Source organism: Loxodonta africana, chromosome 25 (assembly GCF_030014295.1).
Source record: "Loxodonta africana isolate mLoxAfr1 chromosome 25, mLoxAfr1.hap2, whole genome shotgun sequence".
Classification (NCBI taxonomy): domain Eukaryota; kingdom Metazoa; phylum Chordata; class Mammalia; order Proboscidea; family Elephantidae; genus Loxodonta; species Loxodonta africana.
The window spans coordinates 46,387,246-46,411,435 of NC_087366.1; the positions used below are offsets into that span (position 1 = coordinate 46,387,246).

General features: G+C 38.8%; 1 protein-coding gene across 4 annotated transcripts in view; it reads left to right on the forward strand.

Moving 5' to 3' along the window:
* DESI2 (desumoylating isopeptidase 2) overlaps positions 1-24,190 on the forward strand; it is an 84,273-nt gene that overhangs the window by 38,873 nt on the left and 21,210 nt on the right. The window contains exons 1-5 of one of the 4 annotated variants that reach the window (XM_064276773.1): positions 4,805-6,793; positions 9,394-9,517; positions 10,429-10,501; positions 14,295-14,388; positions 15,770-15,911. In XM_064276773.1, the coding sequence (XP_064132843.1) occupies positions 10,435-10,501; positions 14,295-14,388; positions 15,770-15,911 (303 nt within the window). In that variant the 5' untranslated portion in view covers positions 4,805-6,793; positions 9,394-9,517; positions 10,429-10,434. Of the gene's footprint in view, positions 1-4,804; positions 6,794-6,815; positions 9,518-10,428; positions 10,502-14,294; positions 14,389-15,769; positions 15,912-24,190 lie in introns of those variants that run through there. The other 3 variants (XM_010591057.3, XM_064276772.1, XM_064276771.1) reach the window with 3 other exon arrangements.

The following is a 24,190-nucleotide window of genomic DNA, read 5'->3' on the forward strand; positions in this document are numbered from 1 at the left end:
CTAGTTACTGACATTTTGCCACATTTGCTTTCTCTTCCCCACACCTGTACACATACAGACATATAGAAAATAAGTCACAAACACTAAGCAATTCATCCCTAAATATTTCAGCATATATTTCCTAAGAAGATAGTCTCCGCCTAACCGTAGTACTATTATCACATCCAAGGAACTTCAAACCGATGTAATGATATCATCTAACACATAGTCCGTAGTCATAGTTCCCCTAATTGTCCCAATAATGTACTTTTTAGCTTTTTTTTTTTAATCCAGGATCCAGTCAAAGTTCATTCATTGCATTTAGTTGCTGCTTTAAAGAATAGCCACCCTCCTCTGCCTTTTTTAATTTTTTAAACTGATGTGACATTTTTTAAGAAACCAGGCAACTTTTTTTTTTTTTTTTTACAGAATGTCCCACAGTGCAGATTTACCTGATATTTCGTCACAGTTATATTTAGTTTAACATATTTGAACAAGAAAACAATTGCATTTTGTCTAGCTATTGATGATGCTTAGTCTGATCACTTGGATAAGTTCTCTATCTCATACTTTTCATTGTAAAAGGGGAAACATGGGGTGATACCTTGAGACCGAGTGACTGTCCTCTCTCCCAGTGGTTTTACCATCCATTAATGATCCTTGCTTGAATCAACTAAAACCATAAAAACCAAACCCACTGCCATTGAGTTGATTCCGACTCATAGCAACCCTATACGACAGAGTAGAACTGCCCCATAGAATTTCTGAGGAGTGCCTGGTGAATTCGAACTGCTGACCTTTTGGTTAGCAGCTGTAGCTCTTAACCACTGTGCTGCCAGAGTTTACTTGAATCAACTGGGGGCTGCAAAATGATGATTATCTAATTCTGCCCTTGTATGTACATTTATTAGCTGTCATTCTACGAAAGGGAGCAAAGGCGCTGAGATCAGAGGGTGCCTGTTTGAGGAATGGGAAAGAGACTGGTGTGGTTAGAGGAGAAGCAAGTAAAGAGAAATAGACTATACTACCAGGGAGGTCATAGGGGGTTGAGTGTGGAACCTAGAGACTTAGTAAAACAGGGAACAGAGGGGCCCCCAAATTTGCAAGAAATGGGCCAGGGCACAGAAACAAAGCCATTCCCCCAGAATAGTGGGGCAGGGTATCTAAAAATAGCCCACAAACTTCTTCAAAGTTGCCTTGCATAAGCAGCTAGAGAAAACCAGCCCAAGGGACATGCACAGAGCATCCGCTTGTGACCACTATGTGACCTTCCACCAGGGGCAGTGAGGGGCTGCAGCAGCAGCCAGGGAGTTGAACCTGGGGAGCGAGAGACTGCGCAGGCGTGACACCTGGTAATAAGCCCTGCTACGAATCCCAGAGGCCTCCAGGACAGGAGCCTTCTTGGAAGGCTGCTGCTGCTGCGCACGCACCTTAATTAACTATCCCCGCCTGTGCCTATGAATAAACATGAATCCCCCCCTCCCCCGCCAAGAACTTTTAAAAACTCAGGCCCATCTTTCGTCCTGTGAGATGGGCAAGCGTTGCTCTGGGCCCTCCTCATATCCGCTTGCAAGCCTCTTCAATAAATCTTTGCTGGTGTGGAAAACTACAGGCCTTAACCTGCCCATTCGTGACCAGTGAGAGGCAAGAACCTTATACTGGTAACAATTTTCCTGTAAAGAACTTTCTGTCCCTTCACTTTTTTTTATATATTACTGTCAACTCAAATTATTTTTTTAACCAGTATGTTACAATCCATTGGAAACCCTGGTGGCGTAGTAGCTAAGTTTTATGGCTGCTAACCTCCAAAGGTCAGCAGTTAAGATCCACCAGGTGCTCCTTGGAAACTCTATGGGGCAATTCTGCTCTGTCCTGTAGGGTCTCTATGAGTTAGAATTGACTCGACGGCAGTGGGTTTTTTTTGTTTTGTTTTGTTACAGTCCATTACTGTTGTGTGTTCTTTATTTTGTTTTGTTTTTTTTGATATTCAAGTTGTCCAAAATTTGGCTAACTTCTTTGACGTTTTGTTGTGTCTTCATCATTCATTGAGCACTTCTCACCTTGTACTTTGCCTGCTCCCACCTAGATTCAGCCATTTCTGCAAGTCCTGGCTCCTTTTACTAGAGAATAATATTGAGAAACCAAGATCTGAGCAATTAGTATGTTCATTGCTTCTACTTCAGTGGGAAGAGCTATATCTATATCTATCTGTATATTTTTACTCATTAGTTCATACAGATGCCTCCAGTTAAAATCCAACACCACAGGGTTTCTTGCTCACTTTCCCCCTTCAATGTTGGTATCTCCCTCTACCCACATTAAAGCTGTGGCTCTAAAAACCTCAGCATATTTATTCATTTGCTCTATCCTACGATTTTTTATTTTTTATTTACAATACATAGAGAATAGTTTTAGAATTACTACACCAGTACCACTATGAACAGCAGATCCTCTAAATTCAAGATTTATGTGCATTTCTTAAAGGTGCATATGCAGAGTAATGTATTCAGAAGTTTATTTGAGTTGCATTTTTCTGTGTAGTTAGGTTATCAATTTGATAAACAACTAGGTTCATTTGTTTTTGTTTCAATTCAATTTTAAGGTGTGCTTTTTCCCCCGAATTTTAAATTTAACTTTGAATATTTATATCATTTACATGGTTCACATCAAAACTATATGTATAAAAAAGTCTTCTCAAGAAGTCTCACTCCTGGCTCGTCCCCTTTCACCTGTCCTTGGTAGGTAACCACTGTCATCATGAGCTTCTGATTTGTTCTTTTTGTTTTTGCAAAAATAAGCAAATAAGTACTTGCGTAAGACAAGGGATCGTACACAAACTGTTTCTCCGAAGGCCCAGATAGTAAATATTTTAGATCTCTGTCACAACTACTCAGCTTTGCCTTTATGGCACAAAAGCAGCCATACACAGTAACGAATAGGCAGGGCTATGTTCCAATGAACTTTTATTTGCAGAGACAAATAGTTTGCTGGCTTCTCATGTAAGATACAGACTTAGATAAATAATAGATATTCTCATTATATGTAATATAATGTCTTAGTTATCTAGTGTTGCTGTAACAGAAATACCAGAAGTGGATGGCTTTAACAAACAGAAATTTACCTTCTCACAGTTTAGGAGGCTGGAAGTCCAAATTCAGGGCGCCGGCTCTAGGGGAAGGCTTTCTCTCTTACTGATTCTGGGGAAAGGTCCTTGTCTCTCTTCAGCTTCTGTACCTCAGTCCTTGGCGATCGTCACGTGACATGGCATCTATCTGACCCTTCCCTCCCTCCTGTGTGCTCCCTTGTTTGCTTAATCTGCTCTTTTATATCTCAAAAAAGATTGACTTCAGACGCACTCAACACTAATACTGCCTAATTAACAAAACAAAGAAAACCTATTCCCAAATGGGATTATAACCACGGTATGGGGTTAGGATTTACAACATGTATTTTGGGGTGATACACTTCAATCCATAACATATACTATTTTGTGCCTTCCTTTTTTTCCCCCAGCAAATACATACTTGAAATTACTTCCTGTCAACTCATAGCACTCCCCTTCTGTGTGGATATATCATAGTTATATATATTTGATATATCATAGTACCCTATATATGCACATTTAGATTTTTTCCAGTGTTTTGCTAACACAGATAATGCTATAGTCAACAACCTTGTACTTACGATGTTTTGTATACATGGAGCCTATTCTGTTATGATATTGTAAAGATGGAAAGTAAATTAAAACCTGTTAAACTAAGAAAGTATAGTATCTTACTTTAAAATAACTTTTTGACTTGACGGCGCTGGGTTTTTTGGGTTTTTTTTTTTTTTTCCTAATTATTAAAGTAATACCGGCTGCCTGGAGCTGGAGTTGGCCATACTTCAAAGTTAAGGGTGTAATCTTCCAGTCTGGCCAAGACTTCTGAACCCTAATTCCCAACTACGGAGAGTTAGGGTTCAGCTACAAAGCTATAGGGAAGAGTCCACACACAACCTCCCTCACTTCTAACACCAACTGCAAGTTTGGGGCTTTCCCCAAACCACCCTTGTGTTTGATAGTTCATTAGAAAGGCTCACAGGAACTCACTGAAACCTATCATGCTCACAGTTACATTTATTACAGGGAAAAAAAACCCACTGAAAACCCATTGCCGTTGAGTCAATTCCGACTCATAGCAACCCTGTAGGACAGAGTAGAGCTGCCCCACAACTGCCCTAAGACTGTAATCTTTATGGAAGCAGACTGCCAAATCTTTCTCCCATGGAGTGGCTGGTAGGTTCAAACCACAGACCTTTCAGTTAGCAACCAAGCATTTTTACCACTGTGCCACCAAGGCTTCTTATTATGGGGAAAAGAAACATTAAAATCAGCCAAGGGAAGAAACATACAGCAGAATCTGGGAGGGTTCCAACCCTTGTCCTCACACTGTACCCTCCCAGCATGGATATGTGGCAGAACACAGGGAATATTGCCAACCTAGGAGGTTTCTCCTCCACAGCTTTTATTGAGGCTTCATTACATAGGCATGATTGATTGAGCATGATTGATCGATTGTCCACGTGGTTGAACTCAGTGCCTCAGTAGGCTGATACTGGGTGACCCGAAGCCTCACCCTTCCTTCCTCCCCTAAGACTTATCCTGTGTGGCCAGCCCCACCTTGAGTCATCTTATTAGCATAAATTATCAAATGTCAGCCCACCACGAATAGCAAAGACACTCCTATCACACTAAGCCAGAGGCTTTTAGAGCTTACCTCACAGGAGACTGGAACAAAGCCATACCTCTTTTAAAAAAAAAAAAAAAATTTTTTTTTTTTTGAAGGAGGCCAAATTCCTTACCAAACACTATAGTAAAATTTTTTAAAATTTAGAAAAACAATCCTGAAATATGTGGAGTTAAAAGTAAATATATTCCTTTATACTCCTTCACTCTCACCCCAGCCAAGTATACTTCCTTCCCCAAACTGTTAACAGTTTGATCTCTATGCCTGCAGAGTTTTTTTTTTTGTTGTTGTTGTTGGTTTTGTTTTGTTTTTTCCATATTTAGCATGTAATCACACACAGAGAAAAGGAATTTTTATGTATGTATTGAATAAGAGCTTCAAAAAAGAGGTACCTGGCATATTTAGGGTGACGAAGTGGAGCCCTGATGGCATAGTGATTAAAGAACTCAGCTAACCAAAGGGTAGGCAGTTCGAATCCACCAGCCACTCCTTGGAAACTCTGTGGGGCGGTTCTACTCTGTCCTGTATGGTCGCTATAAGTCAGAATCGACTCCATGGCAATGGGTTTGGGGCCTAGAAGTAGGTGCAACTCCATTTGCTACAAGCTCCTGCTTCTGCGTTCACAAGAATGTAACTTTGTCTTCTTCCCAGTCATAAGCATATGGACTCTGGCTGGGTGGAACCAATAGACCCTGGCGCCCTAGCAATTATCTTTTTTAACTGGCTTGGCCTTTGCCCCAAAGCCACTTGTAGCAAATATGGGTAGGGGTTAGGAATGTGATTGTAGGAAAATGAGTTTACCCACGAGGTTATGTGCAGGAGCCCTAAAATCAAGGCTCTTGACCAAAGTAGAGAACTGATTTAAAGCCAGCAGCCTCCATTTTGTGCCAGGCTCTGCTTCTGTTTCTGAGAAGGTGACTCATGACTGTTGGTGGGTAAACAAAGGGAAGGGCATCTTGCCCTCAGGAAGAATGTGGTTGAAAATAGAGTAACTAGTTTGCAAAAAGGTGCTTTACACAGAGAACTTGCCTGGGTATGTCCTTAATGATTTACTGAAAGTAGCCAGTCAGAAGAGCTTATGTTAGCTAGCCAACCAGAATATTTTTTATTGTTAGTTCCTGAGTCTGGCCTATATTTATCCTTGTAAAATAGCCACCCCTTAAGAGTCCTTCAGATGGGCTAATGTCTCTCCATTCCAATGTTTCTTATGCTTTTAATAAATCTCTTTGGTTCACTTTAACAGTCTGAGCGTTTTACTCTAGGACAGTATGCATATATGTGTATATGGCATTTACCAATATGTGATCATGCTACAGATATTAGGTCTTGGTCTTTTTCCTTAATGCATCTTAAACCAAAAAAGCCATTGCCATCAAGCCCATTCTAACTCATGGTGACCCTAAAGGACAGAATAAAACTGCCCCATAGAGTTCCAAGGCTGTAATCTTTATGGAAGCAGATTGCTGCATCTTTCTCCCATAATGTGTCTTAGATATCTTATTATGCCCGTATGTATGGAGTTACCTCATTCTTTTCAGTAGCTGTATGATAGTTCATAATAAGGTTTTATAATTATTTAGCCATTCGTCTAATGATACTTAAACTGTTTCCAGTTTTTCTATAAAGTAGAAAACTGCAGTTAACATCCTGGAACACGTCTTGCATATGTACAAGTATTTCTATTGAGTACATTCCAAGAGATGAAATGGCTAAGTAGCTATACTTGATTTACATTTCCACAGTGTCTTCCTCATACCCTTTCCAACTCAAAATATTATCAGTATCCTTAATATTTCCCAATATGATAGATAATAAAAGAATGGTAGCCCATTGTTTTAATTCATATTTCCTGTTTATTAGTGTTACGTATTTGTTGGCCACTGTAATTTCTTCTATGATTGCTCGCTTGTCTATGAAGGTTATTTTTCTTACTGAATATTTTTTATATACAGGTATCCTTTGCTGTCTGAACTTCTGCTGCCCAGATTTTGGAATAAATAAGAATTGGATAAATGTTTTAATGGATTTCCTTGCTACCTGTACTTTCACTACTCTCTGCCCTAAATCAAATTGATACAGATAAAAAGGTATCCCTCACTTTCTTAACTTGCCATCCAAATTCTGGCCATCCAGAAATCAGGAACCAAGTAGATTCAGATAGCAAGGGACACTTGAATTCTCATACTAATCTTTGCTACGTGTAGTACAATTTTTTTCTCTCTGTGTTGCTTACCTTTTTATCTCATTTATATAGTTTTATGCAAGGAGTCCTGGTAGCGCAATGGTTAAGCACTTGGGTTGACAGTTCAAACAAGCTCTTAGGTTTAAACCTGGAGATTACAGCCTAGGAAATCCTATGGGGTAGCTCTACTCTGTCCTACTATAGGGTCACTGCGAGTTGGAATCAACTGGACAGCATACATCAGTAGCAACAACGTACAGTTTATGTAATAAAAACTTGTAAATATTTATGTAGGATATCTATTGATGTTTTCCTCTGTAAATTACTAGATTTTACTTTGCTTAGGTTGGCTTTCCCATCTAAAATGTCTTTTAATCTATTTTATTTTCTTCCAGTATGTGTTTCTTTTTAGGCACTTTGGAATTTTGTAGATATGTGAAATTTATTTTTATGCATAATCAATTTTGTCAACATATTTTAATTGCTTACTCTAAGTACCACCTTTATCATACACCAATTCTTACAGTCACGCATTGCTTAACATCCACAGTACATTCTGTGAAATAGGACGTTATGTGATTCGAACGTTGTGCAAACACCATGTTATGTACAGGCAGTCCCCGGGTTATTAACGAGCTCTATTCCTAAGTCTGTCTTTAATTTGTTCATAAGTCAGAATAGTTAGGTACAGTTCATATCTAACATCAGGTAGTTGTTACCGCAATTTCGAGGGTCAGAGCTGCCTGCCACAAATAGCCAGTTCCTGAGACAGGCGAGGTGAGTAGCAAGAGCTTTATTGTATATTGATATACAGGAGACAGGGGAATGATCTCCTCCAAAGCCCGTCTCTCCCAACTGGAGACTGGCTGAAAGCTTTGCAGTGCAAAATCATGGGCTTCAGGAATTTGTGGAATGTCATTCACACCTGGGGTAGTTCTGGTGATCATGGTCCCAAGGTGTATTATCTCATCTGCCCAAGGGGTGACTGGCCCCCTTTGGGTGGTTTCTGTGGTCATAGTCCCAAGGTATTATCTCATCTGCCTGAGAGTGACTGGTCTGGGGTGTTTTCGGTGGTCATAAGTCTTTTATCATATCGTTTGTTTTCCACAGTCTGAAAAGGACATTAGTCATTAATAAAAATTTAACAAGGAAAAAAGGAACTGATCAGTCAAGAATAAGTTTAGACTGAACACTTTGAAGGCCAGTGTAGCAGGGTTGACAGGGGTTTGGGAACCATGGTTTCAGGGGACATCCAAGTCAGTTGGCATAATAAAATCTATTAACAGTCTGCATACTACTTTGGAGACTCACGTCTGGGGTCTTAAACACTAGCAAGTGGCCCTCTAAGATGCATCAACTGGCCTCAGCCCACCTGGAGCAAAGGAGCTTGAAGAATGCTAAAGACACAAGGTAATTATGAGCCCAGGAGACAGAAAGGGCCGCATAAACCAGAGACTACATCAGCCTGAGACCAGAAGAACTGGATGGTGCCTCGCTACAACCGATGACTGCCCTGACAGGGAACACAGCAGAGAACCCCTGAGGGAGCAGGAGAGCAGTGGGATGCAGACCCCAAATTCTCATAAAAAGACCAGACTTAATGGTCTGACTGAAACTAGAAGGACCCCAGAGGTTATGGTCCCCAGACCTTCTTTTAGCCCAAGATCAGGAACCATTCCCAAAGCCAACTCTTCAGACAGGGATTGGACTGAACTATGGGATAGAAAATGATACTGGTGAAGAGTGAGCTCCTTGGATCAAGTAGACACTTGAGACTATGTGGGCAGCTCCTGTCTGGAGGAGAGATGAGAGGGCAGAGGGGGTCAGAAGCTGGCCGAATGGACACAAAAATAGAGAGTGGAGGGAAGGAGTGTGCTGTCTCATTAGGGGGAGAGCCACTAGGAGTATATAGCAAGGTGTATATAAATTTTTGTATGAGAGACTGACTTGATTTGTAAACTTGCACTTAAAGCACAAAAAAAAAAAAAAGTTTAGAAGAGAGAACAACGGCATAGGTCTTGTTCATGTCATGGCCAAGCAGCCTGTTCCATAGTCAAATTTTTTTCTAGTATACACTATATAGTATACTTCTCAGTGCATAAAAAACAGTAAACACTTCCAGATAACACTAAAACACCTTTAACATAATACTATAATAATAATAATGATGCTTTGATGCATGTCACAAAACAGTACCTGTTTGTTTTTATGAACCACTGTATGTACCTTAAGTTTTTAAAATAATAGGCTTTACGAAGGCTGAGGTCACAGGTGTATATGCAGTCAGATGTTGCCCAAGGGGACATTATGCGACACATGACTGTATGTGCAAGGCTGTGTTCCAGAATTTCTGTTCTGTTCCATTGATCTGTTCCTGCAGCAATACCATACTGTACCAACAGTACCATACAGTATTTTTTAGTGAGTGTATTGATGCCTGGATGGGACAGTCCTGTGTTCTTTTTCAAATATTTTGTGTTTATTATTGTTTAAATTTTCTTTCAGGTAAACTTTAGAAAAAAAGCTACCTGACCGTTTATGCTTCCTGCAGTTACGTATGAGAATGTCCATTTTTCCAGGCCTGGGAAGTTTGAACCCTGGAGGAACTGGCTAGGGGTCTGGAGCCAAGGTTAAGACTTGAGTAGACCTAGAAAAGTAAAGACAAATTATCCACCCTCTAACGTTGGAGAGGAAACCCTGGCGGTGTAATGGTTAAATGCTACGGCTGCTAGTCGAGAGGTCGGCAGTTCAAATCCGCCAGGCACTCCTTGGAAACTCTATGGGGCAGTTCCACTCTGTTCTCTAGGGTCGCTATGAGTTGGAATCGACTCGACGCGGTGGGTTTTGGTTTTTGGGTAACGTAGGAGAAATATAATAGGTTTACAAGACTGCTAAGTGTTACCTATGTGTTTGTTTAATGAGTTGTTAACTAGTTTACTTCCTTCTAGGTTTAATTCCTTCCAGTTTATCCTTTTACCTGCTTTTAGTCACCTCCCGTAATTTTATATCACATTGCCTGTGTACATCCTCTTCCTCCTGCCTAGCGCAACCCCCCCCCCGCCCCCCAAAAAAGAAAAATCCTTTTTCTTTCTGGGGAAAGTCCCATTTGTTCCTAAAGAACCACTTCTAATACCATCTTTTCCAGGAGTAAGAAGATTGTTTTAACCTTTGTGCATCACAGTATTTATTCTTATGTTGTCATTATCAGACTTTGAATTCAGTCAATTATTTTTCCATCTAACCAGGTTTAGGTTTTATGGCTTACAATTTAAGCCTTTGATAATGTGTTTCTATGCTAATTGAGCCATTCTTTTTGACCCAGAAAGGCATTCAGTAGGGTGTGTGGCACAAGCAGTCAGAGATAGGACCCAATGAGTCCTTATAGGGGAGTTTCAGAGCTGTAATAGAAAATACCAAGAAATAGGTTTGAAAATGCCTAAATGGCAGTGAAATTTGGGGAGTAGCCAGTTCCTGTAATATGGAGTTGAGTTCTGTGTGAACAGGTATTTTGAATCCCTTCTCTCTTTTTTTTTTCCTTAGTACTGGATGAACGAATACACCTCATCCATTGGAATTGGAGTTTTTCATTCAGGAATTGAAGTATATGGAAGAGGTACGTGTACACAAAGTCTAAATATACTTTCTGAAGATTTTGCCCTTTGAAGGAATTGAAAAATCATGACTATATCTTTTCTTACTACTCCCATATGTTATAATAAAATACTTTCTAAAGTAGAAGAAAATATTCCCATATTTGTTTATACACCCACTCCTCACTTATCTACATTATTAGATCTCAAAGACCTGGTTGTTATGTGAAAATTGGCTTTACATGAAAATAGAGGATCTTTTTTTCGGTTTTCAGACCATCTATTTGTCTGGGTTTTTTTTTTTTTAATTTAGAAAATGTCATAGAAATAATAACAACTAAGATTTACTGATGTGCGCATCACTGTACAGTTATAGATTGTTCCTCTGCTGAAAAGGAGGATTGGAGGGGATGAAGCTGGGCTGTGTGACTGGAGGGCCCGCAGCTTAATCACTATACCTTCCTCCTGTGCTAGGTCAGGGCTTCCCTTGCGGAGCCATCTCCAGGGCCCCACTCCCACCCCTGCAAGCCCTGCGTTCGTGATCCCAGAGCCTGCTTTGCCCTGTGAGACTGGCAAGTCACAAAGGCTCTGGGTTTCCCGCAAGGGCATTGGGAGCCTAGCTGTGCACCTAGTCTCACTGAGGCGGAGGCCTCAGGCCCAGTTGGCTCACTTCGGGATGTCATTAACCTCTCAGGCATTTTTTCCAAACAACCCTCTCAGACGCCTCTTTGTTTCCTCCCTTCCCACCCACAGCAGTTTTGAGTTGCAGGGCCTCAGGCTGCACAGAACTGGGAATTCAGACAGGCACCCCCGGCTCAGTGCTGCCTGTGCATCTGCCCAGAGGCCAGGGCCATAGAGGAGGCCAGCCCCACGTGGTTGCTGGACAGAGTGCCCCCACCAGCAGGAGGGAGTGGAGGGTGCGGGGCAGTGGCCCAGCTTCCTGAAGGCAGCCCAGAGACCCTCCTTGAGGGAGGAGATACTCCACAGCTGTTACCGCCATGCCCACCACCTCAGTAACACACAAAATAGTCAGATAGTACACTGCTGTTGTAAATGTGATGTGTTAGATAATGGGATAGTCGATAAGTGAGGAGTAGGTGTACTGTGTTTGGGAAAAATGCCCAAAATAGTTTGTATTTGGGGAGAAAGTACCCAAAGTACCAGGGTACATATTCATTTAGCTATCTTTTATTTTCAATACTATGTCTTAAATATTATCCTTTTAAAATTGTTATGCCATGACAGTTTGTTTTGCTCTAATACATACTTGAGTTCCTTAAAAACCTTGCACTTTGGTTGGAAAAAGGCTTGGTGCTAGAGAGTGTCAAAGTTGAAATGCCAATTTCCTGAGGGAATTTCAGTAATAAATTTGTTTTTATAAAGCTGTAAGCGTATATTTATAAAGTCTAAAAATATCAATGAGCAAATCTAGTCTTTGATCTAGCTTTTTGCTCAAGAAAGATGGCCTCGTCATTAACTCGACCCTTTTCATTTTTATTACCTTTATTACCCTTTGTTATGATAAACAAGACATGAGCTACTCAAACCAAGCAGCTGTGTTTTCAACAGCTTTTTTCTTTGTGCTAGTTTTCACACTTGGTGCAAGAAAATCTAATCCTGATGAAGTTGTAACCAGTAATGGTCTGTATATGGATATCACGTTAGGGTTGTGATAATAAGTTTGAATCATAAACATACTCTGTAGCAGAAATGCCTCTGTTTGCTTCCGCTAAGCAGTCCTTTTACCATATTTCTACACAAACGACACATGCCTTCTATGCTTGCCAACTGTGCCCTCCCCTCCTGAGGTATTTTCATAAGTGCGCTGCACTCATTTTTTTACAGCAACATGTAAAAAAAATTGACACAGCAGCGCCTATGAAAGTACCTTGCAGGGGGAGGGCGCAGGTGGCAAACAAAGGTGGAAGGTGTATGCTATTTGCATAAAATTCGATACTTAAGTATGTCAGTATGTTTGTTTATAATATTCATTTGTTATATTCCACATTAACTGCTTTTAAGTGCAGTTCACCGTATTAAATGTTGACTATAAATAGCTGCCTATTAAGCTCAATTTTACGTGAAAAAGCTACATCTACCAGGTAATCCCAAGAAGCTGAGGGGCTCTCACTGAAAATTTCAGTGGTTGGAGTATTGCTATGGGTAGGGTTTTAGTCTGTGGGTTTTCTCTCTTGTTTGATTGGGCTTTTGCTCAAGCTTTTCATGTATTCCTTTTTTATTTAAATTTGTGTAATGTGTTACAGTTTTTTAAGTGACATCAGACATGTTTAAACTGTGTTTTGAACCACACAACCATGCTATAAGGTAGACAAGGGCCTGTGGATTTTTTCCGTTTTTCAGATGAGTAAACCGAGGCACAAACCTACAGAAAGCCATACTGCTTACATATCCATGTAAGCTTAGCAAAACTAAAACCAAAAAACAAAAACATGTTGCTGTCGAGTCATTTCCGACTCATAGGGACCCTATAGCAAAACTAGGGCCAAATATATCCCTCAAAGTGAGTGTTACTTGAATAAAGGAATAAATAGGTCTATGACTTTTCTTATGATAATTGAGAAAGTTAAAAATTAGAATGTTAATCTTGTATCTAACCTATCTGCAATATTTTATAAAGTCCAATCATTAAAAAGTAAAGGCTCTACTTCAAAATTGAATGCTAAACACTTTCTTTTGATTAATAAAATTTAAAGAATTTTTTAAAAATTTCTTATCTACATCATTTCTTTTTTCTGAGGTGCCAGAATCAAAAGTAAACTTAGTATCTGCCTTGTTCTTTTTCGTGTTTTACCCTAAGACCTTTTAAGATTATATTTAATAAATCCTAAGTGGTGAGATTAATTTAAACAAATGTTCGAATTCGTTAAAGTGTCCACTAATACTTAGCCAGTTCAACATCTAAGTGAGTTAACCAGAATTTTAGCTCTTTCCTGATGTGGGAGCATTCTCTTTCTGTTCTGGTTGAGAGTTTGTGTCTGACGAGCACGGGCATACCTTCAGTGAACCTTAGAAATGCTTGTCACAAGGAAAGTAGTACAGATAGTTCCCTCCTAGCTGAAAGATGGAGTCCTGGTGGTGCGTTGGTTAAGGTTTTGGCTGCTAACCGAAAGGTCGGAGGTTTGAATCCACCAGCTGCTCCTTGGAAACCCTATGGGGCAGTTCTACTCTATCCGGTAGGGTCACTATGAATCTGAATCAACTCAGTGGCAACAGATTTGGTTTTTGGTTTGGAGCTGAAAGATTTGCTGTTGGGGAGTTTGCGTCTGTGTGTGGGTGGATGTATGTGTTAATTTGGTAGCTCAGTTTTTCTTGAATGAGGGGAATTTAATTCAGTTTTCCAAGTTTGCTAATGATTCATCCTTACTCAGAGATAATCCAAGAGTTTTCATGCCAGGTGCCATGAAAACTCAACTGCTATTAGACAATTTTTCCAGGAAAGTATGAGTTTGAAATTAGATCACTAAAGTGGCAAAACTGACCACCACCTAGTTTGCCGTAGGTTTGCGGAGAGACTGTATTCACCTTTGAGTGTTAGTCACTCTCCTATTGCCAGTATAACTATAGTAAATATAGCAGTCAGGATTACCATCAGGTGCCTTTCAGTATTTGAGTTTCAGGTATTTTGCATCAACTGTATGCTAGTAATAGCTAAGTGAGATATTTGTGAACGCATTTTTATAAACTGAAAAATATTTAGGTGATATTACTATCCTCATCATTTATTAAAGCTAATTTAGTATTCTGGTTAAATTTTATGTGATACATAACTAAAAATCATGAGTTTTCTCTTTTCAGAATTTGCTTATGGTGGCCATCCTTACCCTTTTTCTGGAATATTTGAAATTTCCCCAGGAAATGCTTCTGAACTAGGAGAAACATTTAAATTTAAGTAAGTAGGGATTACACTGTCTTAGATGCCAAAGCTTATTTTCAGGCAGACAGAATTCATTCTGTAGCTTAAAATCTTAACACGTTGAAATGCTTCTTTAACTTTGGCTTAGTTGTTGACACTGGTATTTTAAAATAAAGTCTAAGTTGTAGTGTAAAGATGCAAATCAGCCAAAAAAAAAAAAAAAAGGAAAAGATTGAAATAACCTAGTCTTTTGCTTTTATTCAAGACCCATGTAAGTTATTCTGTCTACTTATAAAATGTTTTACCTTTGTGTAACTCAGGTTCTTCTGTAGAAGGCTTGTATCAAATAACTTCCCCACCTCCCAAATCTCCTATTTGAGGGGAGAGGAAGGAAAGTTTTATTATAGCCTGCTATTATTAAAAATCTCTTTGTTTTTATAATGAAAAGGACACTGTTAATAAATTCAAGATAAATTGTTAATTAGTCTAAAGACCATTGTTAAGATACAACTATGGGTAAACTTAAAATGTGTGGATATGAGTATACTCTAGAGCCTTATCAGTAGAAAACAGCAGTCAAAATCTGAATGCTAATAATAAAATTTCCTTAATAAAGGTTTGAATTTAAATTGATATTCAGAATCCATTTCAACAAGCTTTAAAGAAACTTTTGGGCCTATAATAGTTAAAAGCTTGCCATGTGAAAAATTAATAGTGAAATGAGGTTGTACCATTGAATTCAATAAAGGGCTACACATTTTTAGCATTTAATTCATGGTTCTCTTAGCCTACCACTAATTTCAGAGATTTATACACTGGAGTGCCATAATTTCATCCTGAATCCACTCCTTAGGTCTCCCCTTTGGCAAAACTACTACAGAAAAGGATTTTTTAAGTATTTTCAGCATCCTTGGATACCTAACTTGTATCTAGCTAAAACTGCATTTTCTATTGAGCAATGTCTATTAGATTTCCAAGGTAATTGCCTTCTTGATAATGCTTTAAAAAAAAAAAAAAAGGTCAGTCAAGTCTGACAGTTTTATCTTCCTGTAGCACAGGGGCAGGTAACTTAAAAGTATTATTTCTACGTGAGAATATGGTCAGCCCTTTGATGGTGAGTGTAATTAAACAGGAGTATTTGCTCTGGTTACCTGATAATATAACTACCAATGCAGTTGTTGTGAAAATAACTGTGATGTTACCAAAAATAGTGTACTTAATAGCTTTTCCCCCCAGAAAGGTAGGAACTAAAATAATTGAAATGAAAAAAGCATCTCATTTACTTTTAGTCTTACTACATTGACCTTGCTGTGTTACATCTATCGTAATATTCTTGGAAATAAGCAAGTCTTAAATATGCCTATAAATACCTAAGTCTCACATAGCTGTGTTCCTTTTTTCTTTTTTTTTTTTTAAGAGAAGCTGTTGTTTTAGGGAGCACGGACTTCCTAGAAGATGACATAGAAAAAATTGTAGAAGAACTGGGAAAAGAATACAAAGGCAATGCATATCATTTGATGCATAAAAACTGCAATCACTTTTCTTCAGCTTTATCAGAGGTAAATTAAATTTTATCCTAAAAGTTCTTCAGATGAGGAATAGACACTAATTGATGGCCGCCGACTTGCTGTCCCACTGTATTCACTCTTGATTCATTTTTGTTTTCTGATTATTCATATGGTATAAAATATGGGGTTGTATTTCTTTCTCTTGTACAAATGACCTTTCCAGAATTGGCAACTTTAGAGTTAGCACTGTTTTAAATGGTAATTTGATTAATTACTTTGCAGTGGGTAGAAAAAAGCCAAATAACTATTTTATTAATAACCTGAACCTTTCACTTTAAAAATATAAATGTCTAAGAGACTTCTACTTCTTAGCCACTAAGATTTCTCTTTTGCTAATTTTTAGCTTCCATCTGGAATTTTTTCCTCTTACTTATTAATAAGAGTCTTCTTACTAATTTAGCAGAAATTAGTTCTGCTAACCTATACACACAGGCATGTGTTTACCTTCCCAGTTCTTGAATCCCAGGTAGGATAGGAAAACTAGACCAAAGTTAAAGGACCAGAAAAAGAAAATGGGGGAAGAAATCAAAAACTATAAATAGGATTTAAAATAGCTTCTCGGCTTTCTGACTCCTGGCAGATGGTTGCAGTGGCAGCATCAAGATACCACAAAAATTATGAAAAGTGTAAAGGAGAAAATGAGCTGCTGTTTCAAAGAGCTCCTCGCAGGGATGCTTAGCTGCCTGGCCATTATCACTTCCCTCAGGGCTTGTACAACATAAGTTTCGAATCAGGACCATAAACGTCTATTGCCGCGCTAATCAAAGTGTGTTTGTTGAACCAGCAGCAGCAGCAGCATTACTTAGGAATTTGTGAGGTACACATAATCCTTGTCCCACCACCACAAACCTGCTGTTTGTTTTGTTGTGTGCCATCGAGTCTGTTCTAACTCATAGTGACCCTTTATGACAGAGTAGAACTGCCCCATAGGGTCTCCTAGGCTGAATTCATTATAAGAGCAGATCACTGGGTCTTTTATCCCACAAAGCAGCTGGTAGGTTCGAACCGCCAACCTTTCGGTTAGCAACCAAGCCCTTAACCATTGCACCACCAGAGCTCCTTAGCCTACTGAATTCAGAATCTTCATTTTAGCAACATCCTCAGGTGAGTCCTATGAACATAAAAGTTTGAGAGCCCTGCCAGTCTAATGGATGCATGGATACCATGGAGATGACTTAGTTGCTTATTAGGGAAGGCAGAAGGTGGTCTGAGCCTTATTGACCCCACATATTAAATTTGTAGGGAATGTTTTCAAAGATCCATAGAATGTTAAAATTGGTAGGTATGTTGTTGCTGTTGTTAGGTGCCGTTGAGTCAGTTCCAACTCATAGCGACCCCGTGTAAAACAGAATGAAACACTGCCCGGTCCTGCGCCATCGTCACAATCCTTGTTATGCTTGAGCCCATTGCTGCAGCCAGTGTGTCAGTCCATCTCGTTGAGGGTCGTGCTCTTTTTCACTGACCCTCCACCAAGCATGATGTTCTTCTCCAGGGATTGGTCCCTCTTGATAACGTGTCCAAAATATGTGAGACATAGTCTCACCATCCTTGCTTCTAAGGAGCGTTCTGGCTATACTTCTTCCAAGACGGATTTGTTATTTTGGCAACGCAGGGTATGTTCAGTATTCTTTTTTGTGTGCTTTAAGTGAAAGTTTACAGTTCTAGTTAGTTTCTCATACAAAAATTTATGCGAACATTGTTATGTGACCCTAGTTGCTGTCCCTGTAATGTGACACCATACTCCTTCTTTCCAACCCAGATGTCCTTTGTCCATTCAGTCAGCTCCTGTCCCTTTTTGCCTTCTCAACTCATCCCTGGACAGGAGCTGCCCAATTAGTCTCATGTATCTACTTAAGCACTCTTTTCACGAGTATCATTTTATGTCTTATACTCCAGTCAAATCTTTGCCTGAAAAGGTGGCTTCAGGAATGGTTTCAGTTCTAGGCTAATGTCCAGGGGCCATGTCTTCAGGGGTCCTCCAAGTCTCAATCAGACCATTAAGTCTGGTCTTTTACTAGAATTTGAATTCTGCACCCCACTTTTCTCCTGCTCCATTAGGGACTCTGTGTTGTGTTCCCTGTCAGGGCGGTCATTGGTGGTAGCCAGACGCCATCTAGTTCTGGTCTCAGGCTGATGGAGTCTCTGGTTTATGTGGCCCTTACTGTCTCTTGGGCTAATATTTTCCTTGTGTCTTTGGTGTTCTTCATTCTCCTTTGCTCCAGGTGGGTTGGGACTAATTGATGCATCTTAGATGGCTGCTTGCTAGGTTTTAGGACCCCAGATGCTACTCACCAAAGTGGGATGCAGAACATTTTCTTAATACACTTTGTTATGCCAGTTGACCTGGATGTCCCCGAAACCGTGGTCCCTAGACCCCTGCCCGTGCTGCTCTGTCCCTCAGGGTGTTTGGTTGTATTCAGGAAACTTCTTAGCTTTTGGTTTAGCCCAGTTATGCTGACTTCCCCTGTATTGTGTGTTGTCCTTCACTTCACCTAAGGTAATTCTTACCTACTATCTAGTTAGTGAATATCCTATTTCCTCCATCCTCACCCTCGTAACCATCAAAGAATCTTTTCTTGAGTTCTTAAAATAGTGGTCTCATGCAGTATTTGTTCTTTTGTGACAGACTAATTTCACTCAGCATAGTGCCTTCCAGGTTCATCCGTGTTATGAGATGTTTTCCGGATTCCTCATTCTTTATTGTTTTGTAGTATTCCACTGTGTGAGTATACCGTAATTTATCCATTAGTCCGTTGATAGACACCTAGGCTGTTTCCATGCTTTTGCAGTTGTGAACAGTGCTGCAGTGAACATGGGTGTGCATATATATCTGTTTGTGTAAAGGCTCTTCTCTAAGATACATTCCAAGGAGTGAAATTGCTGGATCATATGGTACTTCTATTTCTTGCTTTTTAAGGAAGCGCCAAATTGATTTCCAAAGTGGTTGTACCATTTTACATTCCCACCAGCAGTGTATTATCGAGTCTCTCCACAACCTCTCCAACATTTATTATTTTATGTTTTTTGGATTAATGCTAGCTGTGTTGGGGTGTCAGTATTCTTTATCATCACCATAATTCAGAAGCATTAATTCTTTTTCAGTCTTCCCTACTCATTGTCCAGCTTTCACGTGCATATGACACAGTTGAAAACACCATGGCTTGAGTCAGGCACACTTTAGTCCTCAGAGTGACATCTTTGCTTTTTAACACTTTAAAGAGGTCTTTTGCAGCTCATTTGCCCATTGCAATACATCATTTGCTTTCTCTACTGCTTGCTTCCATGGGTGTTGATTGCGAACCCAAGTAAAATGAAATCCTTGACAACTTCAGTCTTTTTCTCCATTTATCATGATGTTGCTTATTAGTCCAGTTGTAAGGATTTTTGTTTTCTTTATGTTGAGGTGTAATCCATACTGAAGGCTGTGGTCTTTGATCTTCATCAGTAAGTGCTTCAAGTCCTTTTCCCTTTCAGCAAGCAAGGTTGTGTCATCTGCATAACGCAGGTTGTTAATGAGTCTTCCTCCGATCCTAATGCCCCATTCTTTTTCATATAGTCCAGCTTCTTGTATTATTTGCTCAGCATACACATTGAATCGGTATGGTGAAAGGGTATAACCCCGACGTACACTTTTCTTGATATTAGAGATATTAAATAATCTTACCTCATTTTATAAACAAAGAAACAGGCCCCAACTGGGAAAATAACTTACCAAAGATTGTTAGGGAGAACTCAGATTAGACCCTGACTTCTTAATCCAGTGTTATAGTGCTTTATCATTACTTCCTCCAATCTGATTTATTCTAGCTCCCAGATCAGTTAATAACTTTACTGGGCATCTGTCTACAGCATCACCCCTACCATAGTCTAACCTCGAAACTATTACATTTGGGGCCTGAAAAGCAAACCTGTATGTCCCTGGAGCCATCTTTTGGGGTCACGGTTTTCAGGCCTTCCCGTATGGGAGTTGCTGAATTTTTAAAGAAACTAAGAGTCCAAAGTGACTTAACCAACTCAAAAAATTAGGTAGGAACCTTAGCGGACAGTGAGTATATGTTATTGAGGAAGGAACAACTCAGAAAAGAATGGTGGGATGGTTACACAACTCAAAAAATGTAATGAATGTCACTTAACTGTAAAAACGGTTGAATTAATGTATGTTTTGCTGTGTGTATTCTCAACAACAACAAAATTTTTTAAAAATGCAGAGTTGCAGGTCAGGGCACCATTTGCATTACCCTAGAAAGTTCTCGTGTGCCCCTTTCAGTCAAGCTCCTTAACCCTCACCAGAAGCAACCTTTGTTTTGATTTTTATCACCGTTGAATAGTTTTACCTTCTCATGAATTTCAGTTAAATGGAAACTCCTTTGTTTCACAAACTATTTTTGAGATTCACCCATGTTGTCCTGTTTATTAACATCTTTTTTCATGGCCGAGTAGTATTCCATTGTATGAATATCCTGTAATTCTTTCATCTGTTCTCCCTTTGATAGACATTTGGGTTTTCCCCATTTGGCTATAATGAGTAAAGCCTCTGCGAACATTTTCATGCACATTTTTTTGAGACCTATGTTTTTATTAAGAGTTTAATTGCTGGGTCATAGGATAGTTATATGTTTGATTTGATAAGAAGCTGTAAACAAACTTGCAAGGAGTTGTACTATTTTTTTTTTTTTTTTCCGGTAAGCGATTGCTGTTTAACAAACCTTAATGGCTCATAGAAAGTTGGGAACTCAAAGGCCTGTTTTTCTTTTGAACTGTCTCAACCTCTTTTAGTCCAAGCTGGCAGTGATTTCATTAATATAAATCTCTACATACTTCATGGGTTTTCCAAGAATCTTATTTGATTTCACTCCGTATGCCAAAAGCCACATCCCTAATTCTTTTTAAGATAGACTTCCTTTGATCATCTGACTACTGATTCTTGATTAAGATTCTTGTGGGTTATTTATCCAGCAGAGAAGACTTTTAGGTACCAACTGGTATTAGTCTGAGATCTTAACAAAAGATCTTGTAGCCAAATGATTGATTTGATCTTTACTCAGAGGCCGTTTATAATTTGAGATTCTTTTTATAGCCGAAGAGATGAAAAATGTGAAACAATTCTATTTTCAAATCATCAAGTCTTGACTCTTCTATATCTCTTCTAAATTCTTTTCCTTTTTGGCTAATTTCAGTCTTCTTGTACCTTACAATATGTAGCTAAAAGAAGCCAATTGGCATTTTTAATATTCTTCCTGGAAATTGTCTTAGCCAGACCCACAAGTTCTTCAGGTACATTTTCTTTCTTCCAAGTTACTGCAGGAACAGTTTTGCCAAGTGTTTCACATCTACACACACATCACCCTTTTTCCAAGCTTGAATAACAGTGTCCTCACCATCTTTCTATCCTGCACTAATGGTTGTTCACCTTTCCTTTAGCTTTGGCTCACATCCTCCTAACTGCTTTGCCAGCCTTTCCACTCTGCTGGGCCCAAAGCCATTGCCAAATGATTTCAGCTTTTGTTATAGGAGCACCCCACTTCTAGGCACAGTTATATTTCTGTGTAACAAACCACTGCAAAACTTAGTGTCTTAAAGCAACAACAGTTTCTTGTTCTTCACAGTTCTGTGGGTTGTATACCAGTTCTGCTTGCTCACTCATATCATGGATCATCTGGAGGCTGGGCACAGTTGACACAGCAGGAATGGCTGGGCTTCTCTCCTGGCATCATCATTCATCTTTGGCTTCTTTAGAACATAGGGTCTTCAGGTTCCAAGAGGAACATCAGTGTGAGAATATTGTGTCACATTGCTGCTCCCTCATTGGAACTACACAAGAGGGTGAGTGTTGGGAGGTGCCATCACTGTAAGAATCTATCAAAACCATTTTACACTCCTAACAGGATATTAGTGTCCTTGTTGTTGCCCATCCTTACCAGCATTAAGTAGTGTTGTCAGTATTTTGTCTTTGGTATTCTAGTGAATACGAGACAGTATGTCATTGTGGTTTTAATTTTCATTTTCCTAATGATTAATGAGGAGCCCTGGTGGTGCAACAGTTAAGCACTCAGCTGCTAACCCAGAGTTTGCTGGTTCAAACCCAACCCGTGGCTCTGTGTGAGAAAGTCCTGGCGTCCTGCTCCCGTAAAGATTACAGCCAGTAAAATCCTATGGGGCAGTTCTCTGTCACTCAGGTTCAGGTAGTTGAAATCAACTCGACAGCATCCGAAAACAGTGATGATTAATTATGTTCAACACTTTTTCATATGCTGTTGACCATCTGTATGTCTTCTTTGTGAAGTGTCTATTCAAGTCTTTTGTTCATTTTAAATCTTTAAAATCTTTTTCTTGATTTGTAAGAATTCATTTTATATTCTGGATACACATCTTTGTTAGATATATATTACTATGAATATTTCCTCTCAGTCCATGGCTTGCCTTTTCAGTTTTTTATTGTTTTAAATTTTCAGTAGCTCAAATTTATCATTTTTTTCTTTTATGATTATACTTTTTGTGTTCTGCTTAAGGCATGTTTATCTGTGATCTATCTTTTTTGTCCCACTTAACTATAATGGATGGTGGGAAATAATTGTGTTCCCTGGAGGAAAAGGAAGTGGGATTTTTTAAGTTGGAGGTGAAAGTTTTTGATGTTTATGTTCCTATCATTTCTTGCAAAGAATTTTCTTTCCTCCATTGAATTTCATTGGCACCTTTGTTGAAAATCAATGGATTACATATGTGTGTGCGTCAGTTTCTGGATTATCTATTACGGTCCACTGATTCATTTGTCTAACACACTAATAATTTTAGTAAATCTCAGGTAATGTAAGTCTTCCAACTTTTTTATTCTTTTAAAATATTGTTTTGGCTGCAGTAAGTCCTTTGTATTTCCATATAAATTTTAGAATCAGTATGTCAATTTCTGTAAAAAGCATTTTGGAATTTTCGTTCAAATTACATTGGACCTATGAATCAATTTGAAGAGAATTGATAGAATATGGAGTTTTCTAACCTGTGAACATGTTGTATCCAGGAGTGTGCTGGCAAGTGTTTAACAACACAATATTTGAATGAAAATTAAAAAAAAAAAAAAAAAAACCAGCCCTTATTTGTAAGCGTTTTCTAATTTCCATGGTGTAAAACTTGCCATCATGCCCGATTTTCAAGATACCAATAGTTTAAGAAGCAGCTTGCAAAATTCCTGAAATTTGATAATTGGCTTTTGTGAACAGATAAGAGCTGACTGTAATACATCACTAGGGGTACCTCTCTCTTCTTTACTTTCTCTTAACAGTGATTTATGGCTTTTAGTGTAGAGGTCTTTCACATACCTTGTTAAGTTTATTCCCAGCTTTATTTTTGTCTCCTCCAGTTTCTGCTCTCTAGTGCTTCCAAACACTATGTATTGTATTTTATCTAGAACATATCATTGTTATTGGCCAGAGGGTATATCAAAAAAAGATACTCTGCTATTTCTACAACTTTATTTTTGGTCCTTTGCTTTTCCATATACATTTTAGAATCTGCTTTTAAAATTTTGCTAAAAACTCTGATGAATGTTTTATTGGAATTGTGTTTACTTTATGGATAAATTAGGGGACAAATTATATCTTCATGATACTGAGTATTCCTGTCACAACTCATGATATAGTTCTTCAGTTATTGCAATCCTCTTTCCATACTATTTTATATATAGTCTTTTCCATAAAGGGCTTGCACATCTTTTATTAAATCTATACTTAGTTATTTTATTTGTTTTCCTATTGTGAATGCAATAAATTTTCTGTTCCTTTTTTAATTAGCATTTACTGATATACAGGAACATTTTTGATTTATTGTTATTGACCTTGAATTTAGCAAACTTGCTTAATGCTCTTTTGAGTTCTAATAGTTGTTGGGGATTTTTCTCATAAACAGCACGTGCCTGGATTTCATTTAAAAACTGCAGTCCTACAATTAAACTGTTTTTTAGCAGGGGAGTAAGTGATTTAAAAATTTTTTGTCCTTACCAAAATATTTATATGTATTTCTACCATATGACTTTATATTTTTACTGATCTTTTTTTTTTTCTCCTTTCATCTACAACGTTGATCAGCAATGTAAGTCAGGCTAACTTAATCACTGTGACAAACCTCCAAATTGCAGTGACTTGAAACAATAAAAGTTTATTTGTTGCTCGTTTCACAGTCCAGTGTGGGTTGAATTGGGTGGTGTCCTGATTCATATAACCCTTTAGAGACCTGAGTTCCTTTCATTTAGTTACTTCTTCATCTTGCAATGCCTCTGA